This window comes from Tympanuchus pallidicinctus, unplaced genomic scaffold, assembly GCF_026119805.1.
Source record: "Tympanuchus pallidicinctus isolate F22 unplaced genomic scaffold, pur_lepc_1.0 scaffold15, whole genome shotgun sequence".
Classification (NCBI taxonomy): domain Eukaryota; kingdom Metazoa; phylum Chordata; class Aves; order Galliformes; family Phasianidae; genus Tympanuchus; species Tympanuchus pallidicinctus.
Genome location: NW_026294669.1, coordinates 15,976,431 through 15,999,715, shown reverse-complemented (window position 1 = coordinate 15,999,715; position 23,285 = coordinate 15,976,431). Strand labels below are relative to the sequence as shown.

At 35.7% G+C, this 23,285-nt stretch overlaps 2 protein-coding genes across 10 annotated transcripts in view; one reads left to right on the top strand and one right to left on the bottom strand.

The window, feature by feature from the left end:
- The window catches only part of LOC128076939 (dipeptidyl peptidase 4-like), a 38,111-nt gene extending 24,250 nt beyond the window's left edge, over positions 1 to 13,861 (top strand). The window contains exons 19-26 of one of the 5 annotated variants that reach the window (XM_052675484.1): positions 905 to 974; positions 2,619 to 2,813; positions 3,485 to 3,539; positions 5,605 to 5,704; positions 6,889 to 6,953; positions 12,056 to 12,128; positions 12,381 to 12,454; positions 13,438 to 13,861. In XM_052675484.1, coding sequence (XP_052531444.1) covers positions 905 to 974; positions 2,619 to 2,813; positions 3,485 to 3,539; positions 5,605 to 5,704; positions 6,889 to 6,953; positions 12,056 to 12,128; positions 12,381 to 12,454; positions 13,438 to 13,536 — 731 coding nt within the window. In that variant the 3' untranslated portion in view covers positions 13,537 to 13,861. The other 4 variants (XM_052675481.1, XM_052675482.1, XR_008204736.1 and 1 more) reach the window with 4 other exon arrangements.
- Positions 13,862 to 18,588: 4,727 nt separating this feature from the next.
- Positions 18,589 to 23,285, bottom strand: part of SLC4A10 (solute carrier family 4 member 10) — a 151,595-nt gene continuing 146,898 nt past the window's right edge. For 3 of the 5 annotated variants that reach the window (XM_052675471.1, XM_052675468.1, XM_052675469.1), the window contains exons 24-26: positions 22,951 to 23,067; positions 22,207 to 22,246; positions 18,589 to 18,692 (exon numbers count right to left, since the gene is read on the bottom strand). In XM_052675471.1, the coding sequence (XP_052531431.1) occupies positions 22,234 to 22,246; positions 22,951 to 23,067 (130 nt within the window). In that variant the 3' untranslated portion in view covers positions 18,589 to 18,692; positions 22,207 to 22,233. Of the gene's footprint in view, positions 18,693 to 19,634; positions 19,661 to 22,206; positions 22,247 to 22,950; positions 23,068 to 23,285 lie in introns of all 5 variants that reach the window. The other 2 variants (XM_052675470.1, XM_052675472.1) reach the window with 2 other exon arrangements.

The window sequence follows — 23,285 nt, the reverse complement described above, 5'->3', positions numbered from 1 at the left end:
AATAAATTCATTTCTGTTGTCCTAATTCAAGTTCCAAGTCCGCTTGCAAATCAGTGTATTACTTGCACTTACGTACAACGTACTTATCAAAGAAATTGACTCCTATGACTGCAAAAGTACATAGACAATGTAAAATAAAGGAAAAAAAATGCATTTTTAAATGTTTGATTAAGGCTTAGAATTTTTCAGTGGTTTTAATGTATTGTATTTTTCTGTCTGGACAGACTGCTGCAATGCTATAATACACTCTAATCATTACTGCAGTACAGTCCATTATAATTGATTCATGCAATTATACATGTACTTTACAGCATCCATTCCTTTAAAATTAATGAGTAATGGTAAAACCAGTTGGTTTGCAAAACTTATGGTGTGTACATTTCAAATATTCTCCTAGCTCTCTGACAACTTCTCTAGAAAGAGCAATATGGATAGAACCAGAACAATGTTGCTTGAGGATATAATAGATATTTGGGTATGTTGCTGTGATGCTTTACAAACTGCTCTGTAAAGCCTACATGGTATGTTGATAGTATTTAGAATTTATTTTTTTAGTGTTGGGAGAGAAACTTGAGTATTGAAATACTTTTGAGTTTGTTGTATAATACCCTCTGCAGATACTTATCTAGTTTTACAGGTAAGCTTTATAATGTAGGATAGTGTTAAAGGAAATCATGTTAATGCCACAGATTGTATTATTTTAGGCATTCTAGTTTAAAACTTTCTTCTAACTTTTCTCTATGTATTTGTTTGCTTAACTGGAAACTTTTACTTGTGTATGTTAGTACAGTTCAGATGAAGTTACTTTTTAAGGGAGTGATTCGAATGCGCCCTCGTATGAATTGCAAAGTATGTCAAGTTATTTTACCGGAGAACTGATCAAAATCACTTGCTTCTCTTTTAGACCTCTGGTATCAAATGATATTGCCTCCCCATTTGGATTCATCGAAGAAGTACCCTTTGCTCCTCGAAGTGTAAGTCTTCAACTTATGTGGGAATGTTGCATTAATAATCAATCACCTGTATGTACTTCAAATCCTTTTAATTAGTTTGGGAAGCATGGAACTGATGTGTTTTCTAATTACTTCTTGAAGGAGTTTTAATAGAGAATGAAAATAAGGGATGTATCCCAATTTCTGATAAATTTCTGTGCCATAAGATGATGCTGTGCTTAATAAGAGCATATTTTATGACTAGCAGTGAAGCAGATATGTTCTGTATCTTATTTAAAAGCCAGGATGTTAGTGTTAACTTGCTATGTTCTCTGTTCTTAGTCCTTTAGGAATATTTTAAAACTGCATTTCAAAATGAAACCTTGAATAAGCCACGTATCTGTGATATTTGACTGTTCGGAGCATTGTCTCATTTTGCAAAAATATCCAGTGTATCTGCCTTCTGCATTTTGTTCAAATGCCAGTCTTGACACTTATCTATTGTAAGGGATGAGAGAAGAAAGTGAGATAAGCCATGTCTGGTTTAAAAAAAAATAAAATAAAAAAATTTAAAAAAAAATCAGGCTGGTAAACAACCATACAAAGTTTAGTTCAGCACAGTTTGCTGAAAAAAAAGTTGAAAGAAATAGTTTTCATGAAAGTTTTTTTTAAGGTTTTTTTTTTTTTCTTAAGCTGCTTATTTATTCATTTATTTATTTTTAAAGACCTTCATCTCCTCAGAAAAGGAGACCCAATACTCTGGATTTAAGATGTGAGAATTATTTGTGTTGTCTTCAGATGAACAAATAACCAGATTCTGTTATTCAGCTTAGAAATTGCTGAAAATAATGTAAAGGGTTTTTAAAATTGGGATGACCATTAACTTAGAACTATTCTGTATGGGTAGTTATTCTTGAATGGGTTTTGTTCTCTTCTTATTGAAAACAAGCAGAAGAAAAGAACATCTTTGCCAGAGAAATACACCCTTGCTGGTAAGGAGTTCTTCCTATTCTTAGAAACAAGGTATATATAAAAAAAGTTGAACAGCTAATGAATGCGTGCAGTTTGATCCACTCTTCCTCAAGCACTTCTGTTTGTGGCACTGCATTTTCTTCTAACTGGAAATTACTGAAATGTTAACTTTTCCTTTGTTTTCCAGGATATTACCCCCCAAAGAGAATAATCATTACCTGCTAGATGTACCTTTATATGATTTGGGACCACTGTAACAGTTTTTGCCTACTGAACACTTTAATGAGCCATCAGTGTTCTTGTGTTGTACAAATTCCTTTTCATTTTGATTCTTTTTTTTACTGAAACCTGAGCCATTGTCTGAGTCACCTCTGCTGCATAGTTGCCTTTATGCCTTTATATTAGAAAACCTTTCAGCAGTGGCAGGATTCAGAGTGTACAGAAACAACTATTGTGTACAGACATCAACTATTCCTAATAGCCTTTCTTTGCTCTCAAAACAGAGAAAAGTAGGTTATACAACCATGAGAGCCGCAAGACCACTCTTTGGTGGGCCTTCTGTTGGACAGTGGTTAGGCAAATGTGAACATAATTGCACCTTGCAGGTACTCAGTCTGATTTTGTAGAATTCAACTGCTTCCAAATACTTTCAAATAAAAAATTACGTGGAATGTGGAGAGTAAGTGCTTGAATGCTATGGATCTTTTCACTCAGGTATGCAGGACCCTGTAGTCAGAAAGTAGATCATGCCTTCCGGATTAACTGGGCTACGTACCTTGCCAGTACAGAGCAGATCATTGTGGCCAGCTTTGATGGCAGAGGAAGTGGATACCAGGGAGATGAGATCATGCATGCAATAAACCGAAGACTAGGAACCTATGAAGTGGAAGATCAGATTTCAGCAGCCAGGTAAGCTACAGTGAAATGGTCAACAACTGTGTCGTCTTTTCTGTGCTTATTTCAAAATTATTGGCTAAAACATGGCTAAATTCTATGTTCTTTTTTTTTTTTTTTTTTGTATGACTTGTAAGCCAACCATCATTTTATGCTCAAAAAGAGAGAAGAGTTAATGCTGTACTAAATTTACTATATTTCTGATTTTATAGGGATTGTAGCTGTCACTTTAGTTAAGGAAAGTACACCAAGAATGAATTTGTAGTTTAAAGTTTTTCTCCAAGCTTTTTTGCAGCTTTCTGTTGCAACTGAGACTTACTTGTATGCACTGAGGTGCCCTTTGTTTATGTTACAGTTCGTCTTTGTAACTTAGTTTATATTGAAGAATCTTATGGAAGTTAATTCTTTCAGAATTACACATGGAATTGAAAAAGTGGCAGAGAGGTAGGTTGGGGACAACTTGGTTATCAGAACTTGTTCCAGCAAATGATACAGATGTCAGTGGATGTGATGTAAGAGTTTTTGCGAACTTCTCAGGGTCTGCTGTCGTAAGGAGTCACTACTGTGCAGTGGGAAATGCTTATTCTCAGAAGAGAAAGAGGCCAAAAGGATGAAAACTAGGCACATCTGCACCATAGCAGATTCCTGCAATCTATTAAGTGTTCAATTATTGTGTTTGCTTTTAGAAAGTTTTCTGAAATGAGCTTTGTCGATAAGGACAGAATAGCTATTTGGGGTTGGGTAAGTACTCAAATTTGCTTGGCTGCCTTACTTAATTGTAGCAACTAGTTGTTGTACTGCCCCCTGTGGGTGTGATGTACTTGAGTATTGAATGTGAAGCACCTCTGGTGTAGCAGCACAGTCCAGTATGAACTGATAAAGTGTATCATGCAGTTGCATGTATGCATGAGACATTCCCCATTTGTGTTTAGGTGCTTTTGAAACAAAAATTCAGACTACTGGAGGGATTAAAAACTATTTAAAGAGATACAGCCAAGTTACTGTGTACTAGATCATAAGATCATAGAATCGTAGAATGGCCTGGGTTGAAAAGGACCTCAAAGATCATCTAGTTTCAACCCCCTCGCCATGGACAGGGTTGCCAACCACTAGACCTGGCTGCCCAGATAGTAATATTTAAAGAAAAATTCCAAATATATTCAATAATATCTCTTAATACTAATTGGATGACTCCAGATTAAAAATAATAATAATGTAAGGCTGTGTGGTATGCTTGTAGCGTTTTCACTAGCAGTCTGAAAATACCTAAACATACTGTTTGGTTTTGATTATTTTATTTCAGGCTAGATATCTCTGATTTGGCTATGTTTTTAAATCTGTTACAGAGGATGGGATCACTTAATAGCATATGTATAGCTTCTCAGCTTCAAGGTAAATCATACATGCATGTAGCATTAGTTGTAGCTATTTGGTACAAGCTCTGTTTAAACACTTCTCCATCCTAGGCTGCCATTTCATTGTTTTTCTGGTGTTCAATGGGTGTTTTTTGCATGCTTTATGTTGAATTAAATACAGGAATGCATGCAGGATCTTGAACTAAATTGTGAGCTGAAATTTCTTCATTGCTGATGACAAGCGCCAGTGAATAATTGTTTGAAGGCAAGTTATGATGACAGTGATGCCTTTAGTACCTTTCCAACACCTCTGTGATGTATGAAGTTGAGCCTTCTGTAATGAGCATTTTCAGGAGGAAAATTCTTTCTGCAGAAACAGAGGACTTAATGCATTCCCATCTTACTGCTTATGAGCGTCGGGATGAATAGTTGAAGAGCAGTCCTCCTGGGGCTAGGCTGGGGGTCATGTATCCTGGATACCAAATACATGGGAATTTCTTTCTCTTGGGTTTTTAGATTGTCAGTCTCTCAATATGTGCATTCATTTTGCCAGGTTATGCAAAGTATTCATACACGGGTTTAATTAGTAAGTACATGCATTATGTTGCTGATTTCATTGAGAAGACTTAAGTATTGAAGCTGGAGCAAACATTTAAGAGCTTTGAACTAAGTCACAGTTCCATCTGCCTGTAATCTGTTCTCAAGGCAAAAACGAGATCCAAAAATCACTCTTCTTTTTGAATGTACGTGGGCACGCTTTCCTAAATAATCTCTTCAAACTACAGTGAGGGCAGTCGTTTGGGAGGTTGGTGACATTGTTTAGGTATCTTGCTGCCTGAATGCTCAAGTGTGTCGGATATTTACTCATCTGTGTATCGGGCTAGACTGTGAATGTTCTGTGCCTAGCAAGAAGTGTCTTGCTGCACAGTTCCTCCCACAGAATCAGCAGAAGATCCTTCACTCCCAGTCACAGTCTTGCTCTTACGCTTTGTAGGAGAGGAAGTAAGTGAGCTGCCATAGGCCTGCTCTGAGGGAGCTGTAAATTTTCGGGTGCCCTGGTACAACTACTCATCAAGCATGTTACGGGCCTCAGCTCTGCTTCCACCTACTTCCCCAGCACAGAGAGGGACACAGTGGTTCAGCAGTGTCTTGTTTCCTGTCTTTCGCTGCTGCCTACAGTGCTACCAAACACTGTCATTCTAAGCTGAGTCACAGATCAACGGCGTTTGCACCCCTTTTCCACAGCACACTCTCATTCATCAGAGCCACAGCTGCCATGCACTGTTTGATGTCTGTTTCCCACACTGTGCAGGCTGAGTGAGATCTGACCCAAATTCAGAATGGAATTCATTAATATGAAAAATGCTGATCCTATAAATGTCTGAACCACTTAGCAGATGGGCTCCATCCTTTCCTTTCCGACTAAAATAACAGCAATGTTTTCTTCTCAGTCTTATGGGGGATATGTGACCTCCATGGTGCTTGGCTCTGGAAGCGGCGTATTCAAGTGTGGAATAGCGGTTGCCCCTGTGTCACGTTGGCAATATTATGGTATGTGATGGCTTCCTTGTTACAAGGATTCCCATATGTCTTGCAGTGCACATGCTGCAAAGTGTTGACTCATAGTGCAGAACTTTGATTATCTACTAGATGCCATATAAATGCCATTTGGTCTGTTTTTATGAACTCATGGGTATTGCATTTCAGAATAAAACCAGTTGCCTAAACCTTATTTCCATTTTAAAAAGTTACAACCACAATTTCAGATAATCTCTATGACCTTTAATGATGCAAAATTTTTTTATTTGTAGTAATACTGTAATATGTCTGCACATGTATTGCTGAGCTGCCACATGTTCTGAGGTACTGAGACCAGTATCAAGTATATTTTTTGTATTTAAAATGCTACTTTAAAAAAAAAAAAGAGAACTGTGAGACCTAAAATCAAACTTGCATTGCAAACTGCTCTCTCAAAACGACAATCAAATTTAATTTTACACGTAGCTTGATGTGAGGAAGAGCTGAACAAATTGACAGGTCCGTACAAACTTCCATGTTATAGTTTATAAGGTTGTGAGACACACAAGGCTATAAATATGGTTTTATAGAGAACTTCCTCCCAGATAATAACGTATAGTTTACAGTATATGTTAGTACAGTGCAGCAATGTGGACATTAAAATATGTTGACGTAACAAACACTGGTATGTATGGTTAAAATAAAGCAGTAAATTTGCAGGAGTAATAAGATATCATTCTCAAAAAACTGTGGAAAATTAGAAATATTAAACTTTGACTATATATAAGATAGAGTCCTAAGCTTCTGCAACATTTCATATCATAGACTTAAAGTGTTATATGTTTAGATTAACAAAAAAAAAAAGCAATATATATTTTTTTTAAAATGCTCATCATTTACTGAACTGTTTTAGCAGCTATTTCAGCAATTTTCTTAGGCTAGTTGAAAGAATAACAATAAGGTAACATTGACATAAAGTACTTTATTAATATTCAACATTCAAGTGTCCATGGCAACAAGAAGATTAAATACTCTGACTAATAATGGTTACCTACACAGCTTATTGTGGGAAAACTTGTTTTTTATCTTCCATCTCTTTTTAATTTCTAGTATTTATTCTTATTGTGTCTATCAGTGTGTGAAACGTCTGGCAGTGAGAAATATTGGGAATTCAGTAGTACATTCTATTTATTTTTTTGTTTTTTTTTTAAATACAGACTCAATATACACGGAGCGATATATGGGCCTTCCTACAGAAAGTGATAATCTGAGAAACTATAACGTAAGAAATCACTTGATTTCATTTTTAAGTATGTTCTTTCTTTTCTAAGCTGTTCTTCATGCAGTTTATTGCATCCCCGTGTGAAGAATTAAGTTTGTTTCTTCATTCCAGTGTTAATTATTGCATTCCACTTTTAGAGGTTGTAGTCTCATGCTTCTGAGTTTGAATGAGGCAGTTACTCCTTGCTGTACAGCGTGGGCTCTTTGTTGTTTCTTTGGTTTACTCATTTTTGTTGGGTTTTCTTTCTTTTACATTCAGTTCCATTTGGCTACTATGCAGACTGTGAAATAAGCTGTAAAACTGTTTTATTTTGATCACAAAGAAACAAATTTGTCTTAATATGCTCATGGACAAACTGTGTATTATCTCAAAAAAAGCCCAACAAAAAGAAACAAACAAAACCCTCAAACATTTCCATCAAAACAAATCTATGCCAGTTCTCTCTGAAATTTAATTAAAAAGCATGGATATCGTGAACTTTCCAACTTTGGAAGCTGTAAGCTTTATTCAGGGAAAGAAAAATCTCCCAGGTATTTGGAAACCTTTACAGGGAGGCAAGTCTGTGAGTACTCTGAGCATACAAATACACTGCAGACCAACTGAGAGCCAGCTTGGGACTTCTCTATGAATATAGGATTTCTGAAATTTGATCAAAAGTCACTGATGTCCAGATGTTAAACAATTGCCAGGCAATGTAATGGGAACAAAATACCTGTGGATTTTGCTTCATTGCACAGAGAAGTTTCTGATGGAGGAGTAATGTCTACCCTCAATGTGCCAGCAGCTTTTTGTTACTTAAAAGGCTTTTTGAAACTGCAAGCAGCGGAGTGTACGACAGAGCTGCCCAAATTTTCTATAAGCTTTTGTTAAATTTCAGATCGAGGTGGAAATACACTGACTATTGGAGAAGAGTGAGTGATGTGAGGAGTACTTTGTTATTGCGGTATTTCATGGAGATGTTTAGCTATAATCACGTTGAAACCAAACATAAATTTTAGAGACAAAGAGATGGGGTATTCTCTCTGTTTAGCTTGGTGAATTGGTTTGATTCTTTTCCTCCCCAGTACACAATCAGTCCTACACTATTTCAATATCATGAGGTGAGTGACTTAACAGTGTGTAAAACATATGATTATATACACTGAAATGCAGACTGAAGTGTCTGTTTTGACATACTACAACAGTGATCCAGTTTGTCATACTGCTGTACTAGCTGAGGAAATCAGTAGTGGTTTGCAGGGAGATTGTCTACTGTGTCCGCCTCTAATAGGTGAGCTGCTTGGGCCCAGCAGGGCTGACCAGCAGCCTGCAGCAGCCTGCCTGCTTTTTTCCAAATGCAATTCTTTATGGTAATGGGAACAGTAGGAGGTCTGTGAGGTAGCAGAGTAAATAGAAGTTACAGTCGTTGTGTGGAACGAACGTTAACGCTCTGGGTGCACAAAGTCATTCACCAGCTTCACGGCACAGATGGCAACAGAGGACTGTTTAATCCTTTCAAGCCAGGAGTCAGATTTTCTTGGCATAGTATTCATTGCTGGCAATAGCCACGTTGAAACTGCCAGTACCAAAGAGCTAAAGGTTTCAAATGTGTTACTCTGAGGACTAATTGGGGAGAATGGTGGCTAGATGGAGGAGGGGCAATTGCACAGATCAGATTGTCGCACTTCATTGCTCCTTCTAGATACATGAAAATTTGACATGTCTTCATTTATTGCTGAAAGCTCCAAATAACCTATTACTTAAAATTTGCTTTTCCACATAAACTTAGAGGGTGTGTAGCTTCAGAGGTGAGTTCGTTGCTTTTCATATAACTACAATGAAAGAGTCATAGTATGTTGTTGTTGCTGAAGACCTTTCCCGTCCTCCACCCAGTATGTTTCTCTGGCTTACAGACCCTTCCTTCAGTGGCTCAGGCCCAATAAATCTGCTCCTGGCCCCTTACTGAAGCTGAAGGCCAACTCCTGAATAGTGTTGTTCAGCAAAACAAGTACTGAAAAGCTCTCCTAGCTAAAGCTGTTAAAGTATGTTAACTTCATACTGTCAGGTTTGCATGCTGCATTATATATATTCCCTGTTCTACCACATAAACATGAAGCTGGTTTGAAAGTGGAAAGTTGCATAAACCCTGTACTGTGTGATCTAATTTAAAAGAAATGGTGATATGTGCACACCTGTTGAGAATAGGTGTACATTGCTAAATGCCTTCCTAAAGCAGATTGATATTAATGACTGTGAATGTGTCATCTCAGGAAACTGCATCTAGTGGTGTTGAGAGGTAAACCCTGCCTATGTATTACTGTGACATTAGATATCACACTTATTGATGGATGAGATCTGACATTCAGTTACCAGGCTGAAGGATGGTTCATAATCATCTCTGTAGGGTACTTAGGTGTGATCAGTGCCACTTGATGGTTGTGAGGTATTAACAGTTGGCATTTTGTAAAAGACAGTCATGAGCATGTGTAGGGCTCCCACTATAAGCATGAAAATGTGAGTACAGGTCCTGTGCTGAATGGCAGAAATCTCATCTGATGTCAGAAATGTCCCTGATGTAAAGGACTGAAGGCTAAAGTATGCTGGAGTTTTGCTGTTCAGATGTAGTAGCCACATAAAGCATATCAAAGAGGACTGTTCAACTTATGAGATTATTTTGCAGTTCACTCTGAATTTGATATGCTTTTGGCAAGTGTTTGAAACAGTCATAGATTTGGCAATCTTTTTCTAGCAGATTTGAAATGTTCAGTCCTTAAGAACTGCTGCATCATTAGGTTATGCAAAACAGGGTACAATTTTGTAAATATGCCATCTTGTACTGATTTGACATTTGTTCTATTATCTGAGAATATGCTTAAAGAGAGAGAGACCTTCATTTTCAGCCAAACCTTAACTTGTTTGTTGAGTGCTGATAAAATGTTGACTGCTGTGTGATCTTTAGAAAAGCCAGTTACACTCAGCAGGGCCTAATTCTCAGTACTTGCACACAACCCGTTTTCAGACCCTTTGCCATTACAGCATAACTATGAAATGGAAAGGATTAACTACATTGCATTTACATACAGTCCACCTGAGGTTTCTTCAGTTATTTCAGCTGTGGCTTGAGTTGTGACTGTGTCTAACTTCATACTGTTAGCTATTGTGATATGTCTTTAATCTTTTCTAAGGAAGGGATGGGGTGGCAGAAATGCTTTGTATTTACCGCACAATTTAGGGAAAGGGAAGGCACTCAGTGTTATGTCTGGGTACAGCAAGAGAGAAATGACTTAGAAAAGAAATTCTTCCTTTTGTGTACACCTTCTTTCTGACATATTTTACAGCTTCATTTCATTTAATGATTGAAGACAAAAAGAAATGACATGCTTTCCTTAAAACAGCTTTTGGAAGGCCAAATCCCTAAAATTGTAGATCAAGTAAGGCTTCCACACATAAGTTTGCTGTCCCTTAAACTAAATTTATTTGCTAGGAGAAAGCTTATAAAGAAAATCTATCAAGTTGTTTTCCATGCCTATGGAAAGTACTTCATCAAAGGATATTGCCTGTGTTGTTTTCTTTTTTTATACACTAGTTGGCCACAGTAATAGTGCTCCTTACTTTATGTCCCCTCAGATCCTGGCACTCTTAGCTATCCGTACTGGTGTGTTTCAATGGATAGTGACACACTTCCAATGTGCACAGTCTTCTATGCATTTGATGGGGCTTCTGTTAAACTGCAGCCTTAGATTATGAAAAGATGGCAAATGCAGTGTTGTATTAGAGGTGTTCTGTTGGTTTGGTTGGTTTCCTTCTACTGTACTCAGTCTTTTAATTTGATTGAATTACTACAAATGAGAAGTTGCAGTATGGTATTTTGCTATGACAGAAGAAATTTAATATCAGTGCTTTTCTTCAATGCTTTCTTTAATGATACTTTGTATTTAGTACACCAAAAAAAGTCAAATGCATTATATTACCAAGAAATGGAAAAGTTCCTATTTCCTGTTTGTAAACTCATGCAAATTGCTGTGCATGGATGCAGCCTTCATGCAAACTGGGGAGGGAGGAAGGGGGGGATATGAACTTTATTTTTTGTACCTTTCACATATTTTCTTAGCCACAGTAGCTTTTAAGTTGCTCTAATATGGAGAACACATACTTACTTCTACAGGGACTTTGGCATTTTTAAAAGAGAACCTCTGTAATAGCGCTAATAGAAGGAAATTTCATTCAAAATGTTTGACCCCATAACATCAGGTGTCTGTCTTATCAAGCATATAGTATCTTGTATTGTTCACCTGTATCTTCCCATCCTCATGGCAAAGGCTATCCCACTCCCTTCCCTTGCCCAAATGCAGTTTCTGACGTCTTTACTTTCCTCATTCCTTAGTACCTGATCACTATAGTAATTCAGTTATGTTCTGGTGAACATTTGTGTCAGAGTTTTCAATTTGTTGATTAAGTTCAATTGCTGATATTTTTTTTTCATTGCTGTATTATAATTCCCAAAAAGCAGATTGACTTTTTATTTATAGACTTTTTGTCTTGTGAGGTTTTTGTTTTTTTTCTGTTAGGCATGTATTATACTCGGAGGAGGTCATTGTTTTAAAATTTTGAGACGTATTTACTTGAGAACGATGACGTACATGTACACAAGCTCTGCCGGCTTAGCTACAGGTATACTGTAGTGTACATGTTAGTGAGGAAAATAATGTGTAGTCTGTAATATCTTCTCCTTTCTATCATAGGGTGCACTGTTGCCATGGCAACATTTGTAACTTGCCTGCAGTAACACAGAAAACCAATGGTAAGTGGTGTGCTGCAGGCTAACAACATGCTAGCAAAGCATTAAATGTGTATCTAACTTGCAAAACTCTTCCCCTCTGGACTTGCTAGTCACTTTGTAGACATAACCTTTGGTAATAATTGCAGACCAGTGCAGAATGGTTAGAGTGTGAGCACAGTGCTGTTGGATATGTGAATATGCTACTTTGAGGGAGGAGGGCAAGAGTTGTTACTTTTTATCTGAAGAACCCCAGACTGTGTCAATAGGAATCAAAGTCAGTTGGTAGCAAATAATCATCTAACAAATAGCACCTTTTTTCATTTTTCCTTTTCTTTAATTTCAGAGTTCAACAGTAATGGCCAGAGCTGAAAAATTCAAGGAAGTTGAATATCTCCTTATCCATGGAACAGCAGATGGTGAGTTGCAGTTAATTAGACATTTTAGTATTACAGACAGGTTTGCAATTCTACTACTGACAAAACAAAAGCATGAAGGGGCAAGGCTGTTACATTTACGTCAATAAAATAAATCAGCTTTATGCTACTAATTTGTGTCTCAGTCAGCAGTGCTGGGGAGTCTGTGTTCATTGTTTTGCTTTTTTCCTCCATAGCAGTACTGAAACAATTTTTGTTTACCTTTTCCATTTTTTTTTTTCTTCCATTTTTCAGATAATGTTCACTTTCAGCAAGCAGCTCAGATTTCCAAAGCTCTTGTTGATGCTGAAGTGGATTTTCAGGCAATGGTATGGTTGTGTTTTTGGTTTTTTTTTCATTATCATATGAATGGACTCGTATTAAGAGAATGATAGCAACAGCCCCCTCTAGTTAGGTAGAAAACAACTGCAATCTTAAATAAGTTTATGTATTTGTATTTCATGTTCAGTAATTGAAATCATTACATAACTGTCTATGTATCTACTACACAAGAACAAAAACTAATGCAGTTTTTTTTCTGGTATTTGATCTTCCATTTTATTGTTCTGTATTCTCAAATCAGCCAACTCAGTCCCAGTCTTAGAAACAGCTCACTCAGTAGTATACTTTCTGTATAAGGAAAAGTAATCTTAAGCTAGATCCATTTCTTTACCTGAGATACACTTTTGGCATCCCTTTTAGACTTGTAAAGACAGAGCAGTTATTTGCCCTGTGGATGGAAATTCTCAGATTAAGGTAGCTGTGCTTCCTTTTCTACTTGTCCCAGCCCTTGAGAAACAATGGATAAATACAAAATGAAGCCAAGCGCACCACTGTATGGTCTTTCCTTCAGCAGGGATAACAATCTAGTGAGAAGGGACACCATTCTTAACAGAGAAACTTGTTCTAGCTTACAGAATCACAGAATGGCCAGGGTTGGAAGGGACCTCAAGAATCATGAATCTCCAACCCCCCTGCCACGTGCAGGACCACCAACCTCCCCATTTAATACTAGACCAGGCTGCCCAGGGCCCCATCCAATCTGACCTTGAACACCTCCAGGGACAGAGCAAGCAGACAAGTAATGTACTTATTCTGTAATTCTAGCATGAATAACTGGTGTATCCCACACAGTAAGCAGGGACAGAAATCACTGCAGTTTCTTGCTATGATTGTCTTTGCTGAATAAGCCTCACTCTAGATGGCTAATTTTTTTATCTTTATTTTTTTAGTCTGCTTTCATGTCTATTGTTTGATTTATATGACTTGTATGTAGCTAGAGGTAACAGTCTCTATATTTTCTTTCCTGCAGTGGTATACTGACAAAGACCATGGCATCAGCGGTCAAGCACATAAACACATTTATACCCATATGAGCCACTTCATAAAGCAGTGTTTCTCACTGCCCTAGCACAGCAATGGCAACACCTTTTTGCTTGTTAGTGATGGTATTTCTCCAGAAAACTCCTTAGCGAATGTACTGAACAAGTATAAACTTTTAAGATGACATTAGGGAGTCAGATCTTGGGATACCTGAGTATACAATGAAATTCTAATCTTAATATAATGATTTCTGTTGCCAAGCAACCATTGCATTTTTTTGATTGTTTAATTAAGTCATTAACATCACTAGAATGTATGTATGTAGGCTACAGGCTTCTAGAAAGCACAGTACTTACTTGAATCAGGAACTTATGCTTTGATATTTCAATCCTTAAAAAAAAAAAAAAAACAAACCTCCAGCTTGTCTACTGATGTAACAAATGCTGAAAATAACATCGAAGAGAAACTGACATGGTAATCATGATGTTTCCCCCCAAAAATAATTATTTCTATGAAAATGTTGATAAAATTTTGAACAGATTTTGCTGAAATTACTTTATGCTTGATCAGTGATTATTTTAGAAATTTATCAGTAATTCTGCAACATTAACAATTTCTATGCAGAATAAAACAGTTTACTTCAGTCCCTTGAGTTATTATTTAACTGCAAAGTCTTGGATTACAGTTGCAGAATGTTGCAAGGAAAGCATTCAACCAGCTTTTACCAGAGATTGTGAATGATACTTCAACCAGTGGCATTGAATTTGTTTCCTATCACTATACTCTGATATTTACTTACTTCATAGGGAAAAAGGCTGCAACTGTCGAAACCTGTACTGGTACTCTAGCAGAACACAGTTGTTTCTCCATGGGACAGAAATCTTTTTTTTTTTCTTTTTTTCTTTTTTTTTTTTAATAAATAAAATCCTATTTTCCAATAAGCAAGATCTATTCCTTGCAATCTAACAAAATAAATGCTACAATGCAACTTAGCTGTCACTTGAAGCAAGGACTGGACTGCAGCTCTCACATGATCAAGGTATTTAGCAAACCTGCCTTTTTCCTTGTAGCCTCCCTTTAAACTTCTGCTTTATCTTTGGCACTCCAGGTAGGCTTCTCCAGCTGAAGATAAGAATGACTTTCTCTTCATTTCACATAAATAGTACAAAAGGGTTGCATTTTTTCTGAAAAATGTGCAGCTTAAATTAATAAATGGTCATTAAGTTATGAAAAGTTGTATATTCTGTATTGCTGAAAATTCTGCTGAAGAAATTTGCTCCTAGAACGTTTATAAAAGTACATCAATTCCATGAGAGACTTACAGTGAAATTTCTGTTTTTGCTTAGTGTACGAGATTGGAAGGTGATTAGCTAACACTTAGTTTCTTGATATTCGATGTCCATAAGTGATAATACATTTCTATGTTATAAGTGATACCGGGTGCAAATACAAAGTACTTAACAGATAGACAAAGAAGGATTGGGGGAAGTTAGCTGTGAGTTATTACTTGCAGTTAAAGAGCTGCAAGTGATTCCTTAGAGATCAGAGAAGCAGTACTTTTTTTTTTTTTTTTTTTTTTTTTTTTTTTTTTTTTTTTTTTTAAGTGAAACTAAAAGTTATATAGTCTTCATAAGTCATTATGGTACTGTTCTTTGTATCTGACCTACCTTACTGATGCTAGAGTCTCACTGGGAAATTGTTCTGGAATCTGAACATGTAGTTCTAACTTTATCTGTGAGGCAAAAGAAAGTACAATGCTAATTACCATCAATTAGAATTCTTGGTTTAGGAAAGCAACTTCTAGGATATACTGCTATTGGAGCACCACGTAACTTTAAAAGGTTTATATGCATATATGCAATTCTTTCAATTGAGGTGTTCTAATGGGCATCAAATCAGCTTCTTCTCACCAGTAGATCCTCCCCAGTCCCAAGAACAGGATACGGGTAGTTAATAAGATTATAAAGCTGCCTCAGGGGATCAACAAACAGGGTTTCAACTTCACTTAAAAATGCATGACTACTGGAAAACACCTAAAACTGATGTCACGCAGGTAAGCCAGTTTCTTCTGTTAGTGTATAAAGCTAGCACTATGAACCAATTGTGGCCAAAAATCTGCCATGTTGCTAGATTTAGGCATTTATTGGCCAGTTAAATTTTTTTGGTTTTTTTTCCTACATGAAAAGGATGAATTTATGTTCTTTTTTTGATACTTTACACAGTTTATTGTTCAGAGGCAGTAGAAGCCTGAAGGACAAGTTAGAGTGGTTTCTCTGGCTGGAAAGCTTCCACTTCACATTCAAAACTTGGTTGAAACTCAGAGCATTTTAATAAGATGGAGGTAATACTTCAAACATCTGGGTTTTTGCAGTAGTACTGAACCTCAAGGACTACAAATTTTTTCAGAAGCAGAATTCTCGTGTGGTAAGAATCGCAGACACTCCCACAAGAGGGAGTAGCCAAGCCAGTGCTCAACTATTAGACACTTTAAATTCCTCAAAGCTACAGTATTTAAAATTGTATGAACTTACCTGTTGAATGGCTGGAGGTTTGAATTACTGCTGCCTGCTCCAGAGTGTTTCTCCCAAAAGCAAGAAGAACCAACTCATGATCAATAAATCAGAATCTAATTCCCACTCTTCCTGGGACAGGTGAGTAATGTGCCATCCCTGATGGTGCACGTACTGTTTGTTAGAGTCAGACCATGTATATCACCAACAACTGCATGCAGCTAACCAATGCCGACTGTATTCCAGGTTTCAATGAGGTTGTACTTTAATATGCTTCCCAAGCTTCTGCATTGTACAGCAGAGTCCTGCTCCATACTCAAATGTTACGCAGCCATTTTATATTGCATACTTATTCTGAGTTTTGCGGTGTGAAAGTAAGAATTGAAAATTAGTTAGGATAAATATTTATTTTCACATAACATTTCTTAGTTGTGAAAAACACAATAGTCTATTCACATGTACACATAAACTCTTGTAATAAATTACATCCAAGAATTTAAATAATTTTGAGCAAGAATATGAAATTAGAAGTAAATATAGCACTACATTTTCTTTATATTGTGTGTGATTCAGAATGTTGAGTTTAACATCAGAATAGCATTTAAATTCACACAAGAATAGAGTAACTGTTTAAAAAAAAAATAAAACACTCTGGAATACTGAACAGAAATACAGAATGCCATCGAATACACTGATTTCTTAATATTCTAAGAGTTGGTCAAGTGAAACTAATACATTTTGATTGTATATATTACCTGTAACAATGTCAGCAACATATTAAAACACCACCAGGCTGCTTTCAGGACAAACCAGTTTTGAACTTCTATACTAACCTTAAAACAATTGAAATCTTACAATTTATCATCAAGTACACAAAACAAAGCATTTAACCTTAATGTATAGGCTTTTTTTTTCATAAATTCATAAACACAAACATTTAATTAAATATAAATCCTCCTTTATGTCCATTAGTTGTTTTTCCCCCATAAAAATAGCCTTTAATTGGGCTTTGATAATGCTAGGAAAAACTTAGAACAGTAACCCTAATTGTTTGCAGCAAAATGCAGTTGTTTATGGCTGAAGTAGTAGAAAGTAAATACACACACACAAAAACATTACAAGGAATACTTTAAATGTACTGGATATGAAAACTTATTCACTTGAAGGCTATGAGAAGGTTAGCATGTCTTGGAAAGCTAGAGAACGTTAAAGCCCTGTCACTAAGTTGCTATAATAATCACAACAGTGTGAATTCTCTTTCTTAGGATTCAAAGCAGTAGTGACAGTTAGTCTTCATTTAATCATTTAAAAATTTACCTAAAAAAATTTAAAAATTAGTAAATTGCAAATAATCCATAAAACTTTTGTTCCATGTTGCCTATTAATTCAGTACCTAATCTCACAGTCCTTGTTTTACACAAAAAAAATAAAAAAAAAAACAGCCTGAAGGATCAGGCAATAAGAAAACTGGTTATGAAAAAATGTGTTTGCAAAGAGCTTTAAAGCCACATTTTACTCTGCAATGCAGTTTTTAATCTTTTTATCAAGATGTACTTTATGGAATAGTTAAAATGGCTGTAACAAAACTGATAGAAGGATACCCATTTAAGTAAGTACATGCAATCTCTGGAATTAAAGAGTTCTACTTTTGTTAGTAGAGACAAAACAATAGAAATATCAACTTAAGTGGATGCATTTTAGGAAAGAAGAGGAAAATCATTGGGCAGGTGTTGCAAATGCACAGGGTTATAGTTTGTACCTATGAAATTTTCTATTGCAAAAATAATGAATTCAGTAATGATGTAATGCAGTTATTTGGCCTACCACAGTGACATTCATACAATACAAGATACTGTAATCATGGATTGCTTTTTTTTTTTTTTTTTTTTTTTTTTTTTTTTTTTTTACAAATACTGTACCAATGTTTCACATCAAAGGATGTGGTGGTATTTTTCAACTAAGGTGATGAAATGTTTATAATAGATATTTTTAATAAATATAATATATATGACTATGTTCCAGTTACATACAAATTTGAATATTAAATACACTGTATTATAAATCAAGAAAAACTGCACAAATCCAGAATCTGACCCTGCAATCTCCATTGCAAGAGTAATCCATGACTTCAAAATGACAATTTGAGGAGAAAAGGATACTTATGAGTTTGTTCACAGGGTCAGATCAGTTCTGACTTTAAAAACAACTTTAATCTCAACTAGTCAAGATGGGTCTCCTAAAATCACTCCAGTAAAATGATTTAAAAAAAAATTGGAACTGTTTCAAGTTCACCATGAGTGAAGATTAAGTTTTCTCACACAGAAAAAGTAGCAAAATACAGTACAAACCTATTAACAGGTAAGTTGAATTTGAAAGAAACTGCTTGTTAAATTTATGATATGAATACTGATAAATGGCCAACACCAGCAAAGGAAATGAAGATTTTTGACATTGGCTACTGCAGACTTTTGCACAGATAGCAGACAATGTAGACATTTAGACAAAGAGTAATGAGACAAACATTGCACTACATTACCTGTGCTAGTTTGAGATGAAAGACAAAAGTTACAAGATCAAATCAGTGATATCTATTGGCTGTGGCACTCCTTTCATTCATTTGTAAAAAAAAAAAAAAAAAGAAAAAAAAAAAAGAAGTCTTAGAACAGGTCATAGACAAGTCTCTCGATCGACACCTTTCCCTGAGTCAGCTTTCTTCTCTTGTCTGATTTCAGCACTAGAAAAAGAAGAGGAAAATAAATGTTGCAGTTGCACTATCATACATATTATATATATGTATATACAGATCTGAAAACCAATACTGTACTGATATTATAATTAATTTTACATGCTGCATAACACAAACTGGGAAGCAAGTGAAAGCTGCTGTGTTGAATGGTGCAGAAGACATCATCCAGCAGTTTAGTGATGAGGTGAGTGGAGAACTTAAGATGTACAGAAAGACAAGTCAGCCAGCATGCAAGCAGGTAGGCACTTTTTTTTTTTTTTTGGCAAATACAACTGTTCAATAGTAATAATGTACAGTTCCCAGACAATACCAGCATTTTCTTAAAGGGCACAAACAAGAGGTTACAGTAAGTATTTCTTTAACACATATTCTGTTGCTTATACATTTGGAAGGAATGTTTCAGAAGTAAAGCAGTGCAAGCCATTTTATAACTGTAGTATTTGGCTTTCAGTCTTCCCTGATGGGAGATGGGAGTGGCAGAGGGGCAGGGAGATGACAATATTCCCTGCTTGGATCTCAGTTTAGTGTATACTTGCTCACATACACACATAAGAAATAATGTATTTCCTAGTGGTTTGATTTTTTTTTTTTTTTTTTTTTTTTTAGCTAAAAGATCACATAAAAGCAGAGCTCAAATTCAGATTCAGTTGTTTTGTTTTTTTTTTCCCCAATTAAACACTGTTGATTTGCCTACAGAAAGTAATATATGTGCAAAGCAGATGATATCCTTTTTTGTGAAGTGGGTCCTAATTTACAACAGCATAAATATGTAAATTTAAAAAGTCCAGTTGTTACAGTGAGTTTTAGTCACTACAAGAATGAAAAAATAGAAGAAATGCCACAACACAGGCATATCAAGCCTTCAACAAAGAGGGGCAGGGTATCTAAACAGATATTTCTGAGAACAAACCTCTATCAAGCACAACCTACCAGTTTTCATAGGAATAATTCCTTAACTAGAATGAATGAGAAATAGGCTGAGTTAAACAAGGCATGAAAGAAAGAAAGATCAATTCTCAAATTATTAATGTGATCATGAACAATTTTACAATCATCTGACGTTTTCCTTCATGTTAAAATTGCTTTAAGGAAAAAATTCTATTCAGCCAAAGCTTACTTCTATGCCTATGGCTGCTTCTAGAGGTGTTAATGGAAATAACTGAAAAATACCAACTTCTGCCACATCAACTGCCAGATCTGTCACCTTCTGTAGAACAGTGATAAAACTGGGTATGCACACACTTCTTGCACACAAAGGACACACAAACAAATTCTTGGGGGATTAACTTAAAATGTAACAGTACAGCTGACAGTTACCTGTGCTTAGCAAAAGCAAACACTGAGGATATACTGTGTCTTTAAAGCCTATATTATTTCCAGGCTTTAGCTGCCCCCGATACCAGGAAAGCCTTCCTTTTATTTAGGATTTGCATCCCCTGCAGATGTGGGTTAGGACAGCTAAAACTATGGTCAGATCTTCTCCATATGTTTTGAAATTGCTGCTTGACAGATTTAATATTACAGGCAAAGACAGAAGATAGAATTGAGCACCAGGGCACCTATCAGGACAGGCTACACTCAAAAGCTGACCTTCAGATGCCTAGGCACTTTAATGACAAAAAATTAAGGTATTAAGGTAGAACTCAGCTGCTTGCAGGGTTAGATGGCTGCTAAGTAAATCTCAAGCAAGTAACCTCTTCAGATATGTAATACCATTGTCAATCTGTGATGTTAGAATCATCACATACTCCTTTGTCTCCCCGTTGCTTGAAAGAGCAATCTCTCTCTGGGATCACTGTAGTTTATTATGGACTGGTCTGTCATTGCTCAAGTCAACTCAGTATTTAATTAGCGGGAAATACTTTCAGATTTTATATATTTTGAAAATAGTTCTACATTGTTAATTGATCAGTCCCCAATTTAAAAGGCATTACATGAAATCATACTACACTATCATAATTTAATTATCTCTATTAAATTTTAATGATACCTTTAAAGTTCAACTACAGAAGTACATAGTAGTCCTTTTCCTACTGTCACATATACTTTCTTATACCAGTACCTAAAATTACCATTAATTACAAAATAATGTTTCCCCACTCACCTCCCTGTGGTAAGACACCCCTCAGTAAAGGGAATTGCGTGGTACTTGATCATTTACAAAAATTATGACTGCTGCCTATCCTAAGCTTTCATTTTTTTCTCAGTGCTTACCTAGGACAAAGTTATTCTTAACTATATGTGTATATGCACATTATATGTGCATTCAGGATTTTAATGCTTTTTTTAGTTGTCTCTAATACAAAATCAATATTGTCTGTTATCACAAGCAAGCCCTCCAAATTCACAGTTCTTAGAATCTACTTCCATCTGTGAATCTGAGACAAACTAGAGCACATGAAAAAAGATTTCAGATTCTTCACTAGTTATTCATTTGCAACAGGACATTCGTATCTAAAACCCAACAGTGATCCCTTAGTTCCTTTTCACTTGAGTCCTTAGTTTTGTGAATGAAGATACACGAACAGAATAAAAATCTAGGTTGAGCCAAAGAAGCTTTTGAGAAAATGAACTGTTATTTTGCTGCAGTGTAAAAAAGCAAAACCATCTTTTACTACTGTTGTCTGAGCCACAGTCTCAGCATTGCTCTTTGCTCAGAGGATCTTTGAAAAATCTCAGGTAAAGAATTACATGTTTACATAATTTATCATAATATCAGAGAAAGTAACATCTACCAGAAAAATTACAACTCCTGAATACCCACTGGCAGTGAATTTCTTGTCTTTCTCCAGACTTGCACTGCCTGGGCAACAGAGGCATGTAAGGTAAGAAAATCATATTGCACATCCTTCTCCTGTGCACCACACCGATACCACTGTGACAGGATTGTTTTTACCCTACATGTAAGGCAGAGGACAAAGCAGAACTACATCACTATTCTGTCTGTCAGTAAAATAGTATTAAAATTAATGTGCTGATCCATGGATGCTTGAAACGAAGATTCTGCAGTCGTTAACTGTTCATCTTGTTTATGCTGTTTAGGGAAAGGAATAACACTGAAAGGCAGCATGCCATTTTGGGGTGACAAAATTAAAAAGCAGTATTTCAGTACAAATTGTTTTCCCTTAGTGCATCTCTTCACCATAAAACGATGACTAGATATTTCAAACCTCGAACTTGTTTTGAATATGAGACTTAGAAATGTACAGAATATCACTTTGCATTTTAAAAAAAGACAAATATACTGAAAAAAATTCAATTTAGCATTTAAATATCTTGTATCACAGAATCACAGAATCTACAGTTTCTACTTTTAATATAATAAAATTCAAATTTTATAATGTTAAAGAGATGTGAAGAAAACATTTGCACATTCCTATTTCAAATGTCTTTTTATTCTGCCTCCCCAAAAATTACACAGTCAAGTCACTTGGGTTCCTAGACAACACCACTTTGAATTGGAAGATACGACCAAGGAAAAGTTTGGGGGACGGGGTCTTACCTTTGGGGAAATCAGCTTCTAGATTGATTAGGAAGGGGAGCTTATGACAGAAATGTGATATGAAACAATTAAGTAGAAAATACTGTTACATTTTAAATTTATAGAATTGGAAAATCTTATTTACAATAGTACTGTGCTTATACTTATTCCCGTTATACTTTTCTAGCACAGACAAAATATCATTGGTTCATTTTACATTTTCTGTGGATTAAACTTTAAGATATTTAACTATTTTGAGTACAACTGAAGTAGGCATGAAAAAGGTTACCAGAAGTGATGCAATCTTTAAATTATTTTCACTCCAATATTAGTAGATCACATCAAAATACTGAGCTCTTCATATAGCTATTTCCAGGGCAGTGATAACCACTTCTTTTTCAAGAGGGGAGAACAAAAGCAAGCAGAACAACAGCTGTTGTGCAATATTCAGGTGTAAGCTGGTGGTTCATTACACAAGCATTAAGCATGCTCAACTTCATTTTCTACTATAGCATAATTAAGTTACATGCAAATATTTGTGTTATGGGGTTTTTTTGCTTGTGTTTTTTGTTTGTTTGTTTTTTTAATAAATACACATAGTGTATCAGTGTTTTGACCTTAGAATATTTGACTGGACAGAAGCAAAAGGAAACCTCAAGAACTAAAACTGCAAGATGCTTGAAGTCTTTCTAATCCCTAGCAAAATGTTCTAATATTGGTTTGAATCTGTAAGCATAACATAGTAGGAAAAAAAAAGATTAAAACCTTTTAGAAGGAAAGCTTGACTCCTTATCTTTTGCATTCTCAGAGGATATCAACAGTGTCTTCCACACAGCAGTTTTTGCCATCTCATCAGAAATGTTTATCACAGATGGATCATCTCTAGGCAAGAATAAAAAAAATACACAATAAAACAATTGGCAATCATTCTTTGTTAATTATTAACTATACAAAAGCCCTTGGAAACTGATAGTGGTGACAATAAACAAGCAATACAATTTAAGACAAATCTTGGCACATTTTTAGAATGTTCCTCATCTAACAGCAATTAGTTACACAATATATTTTATTGATGTTAATATGATTAACAACTAATAGAA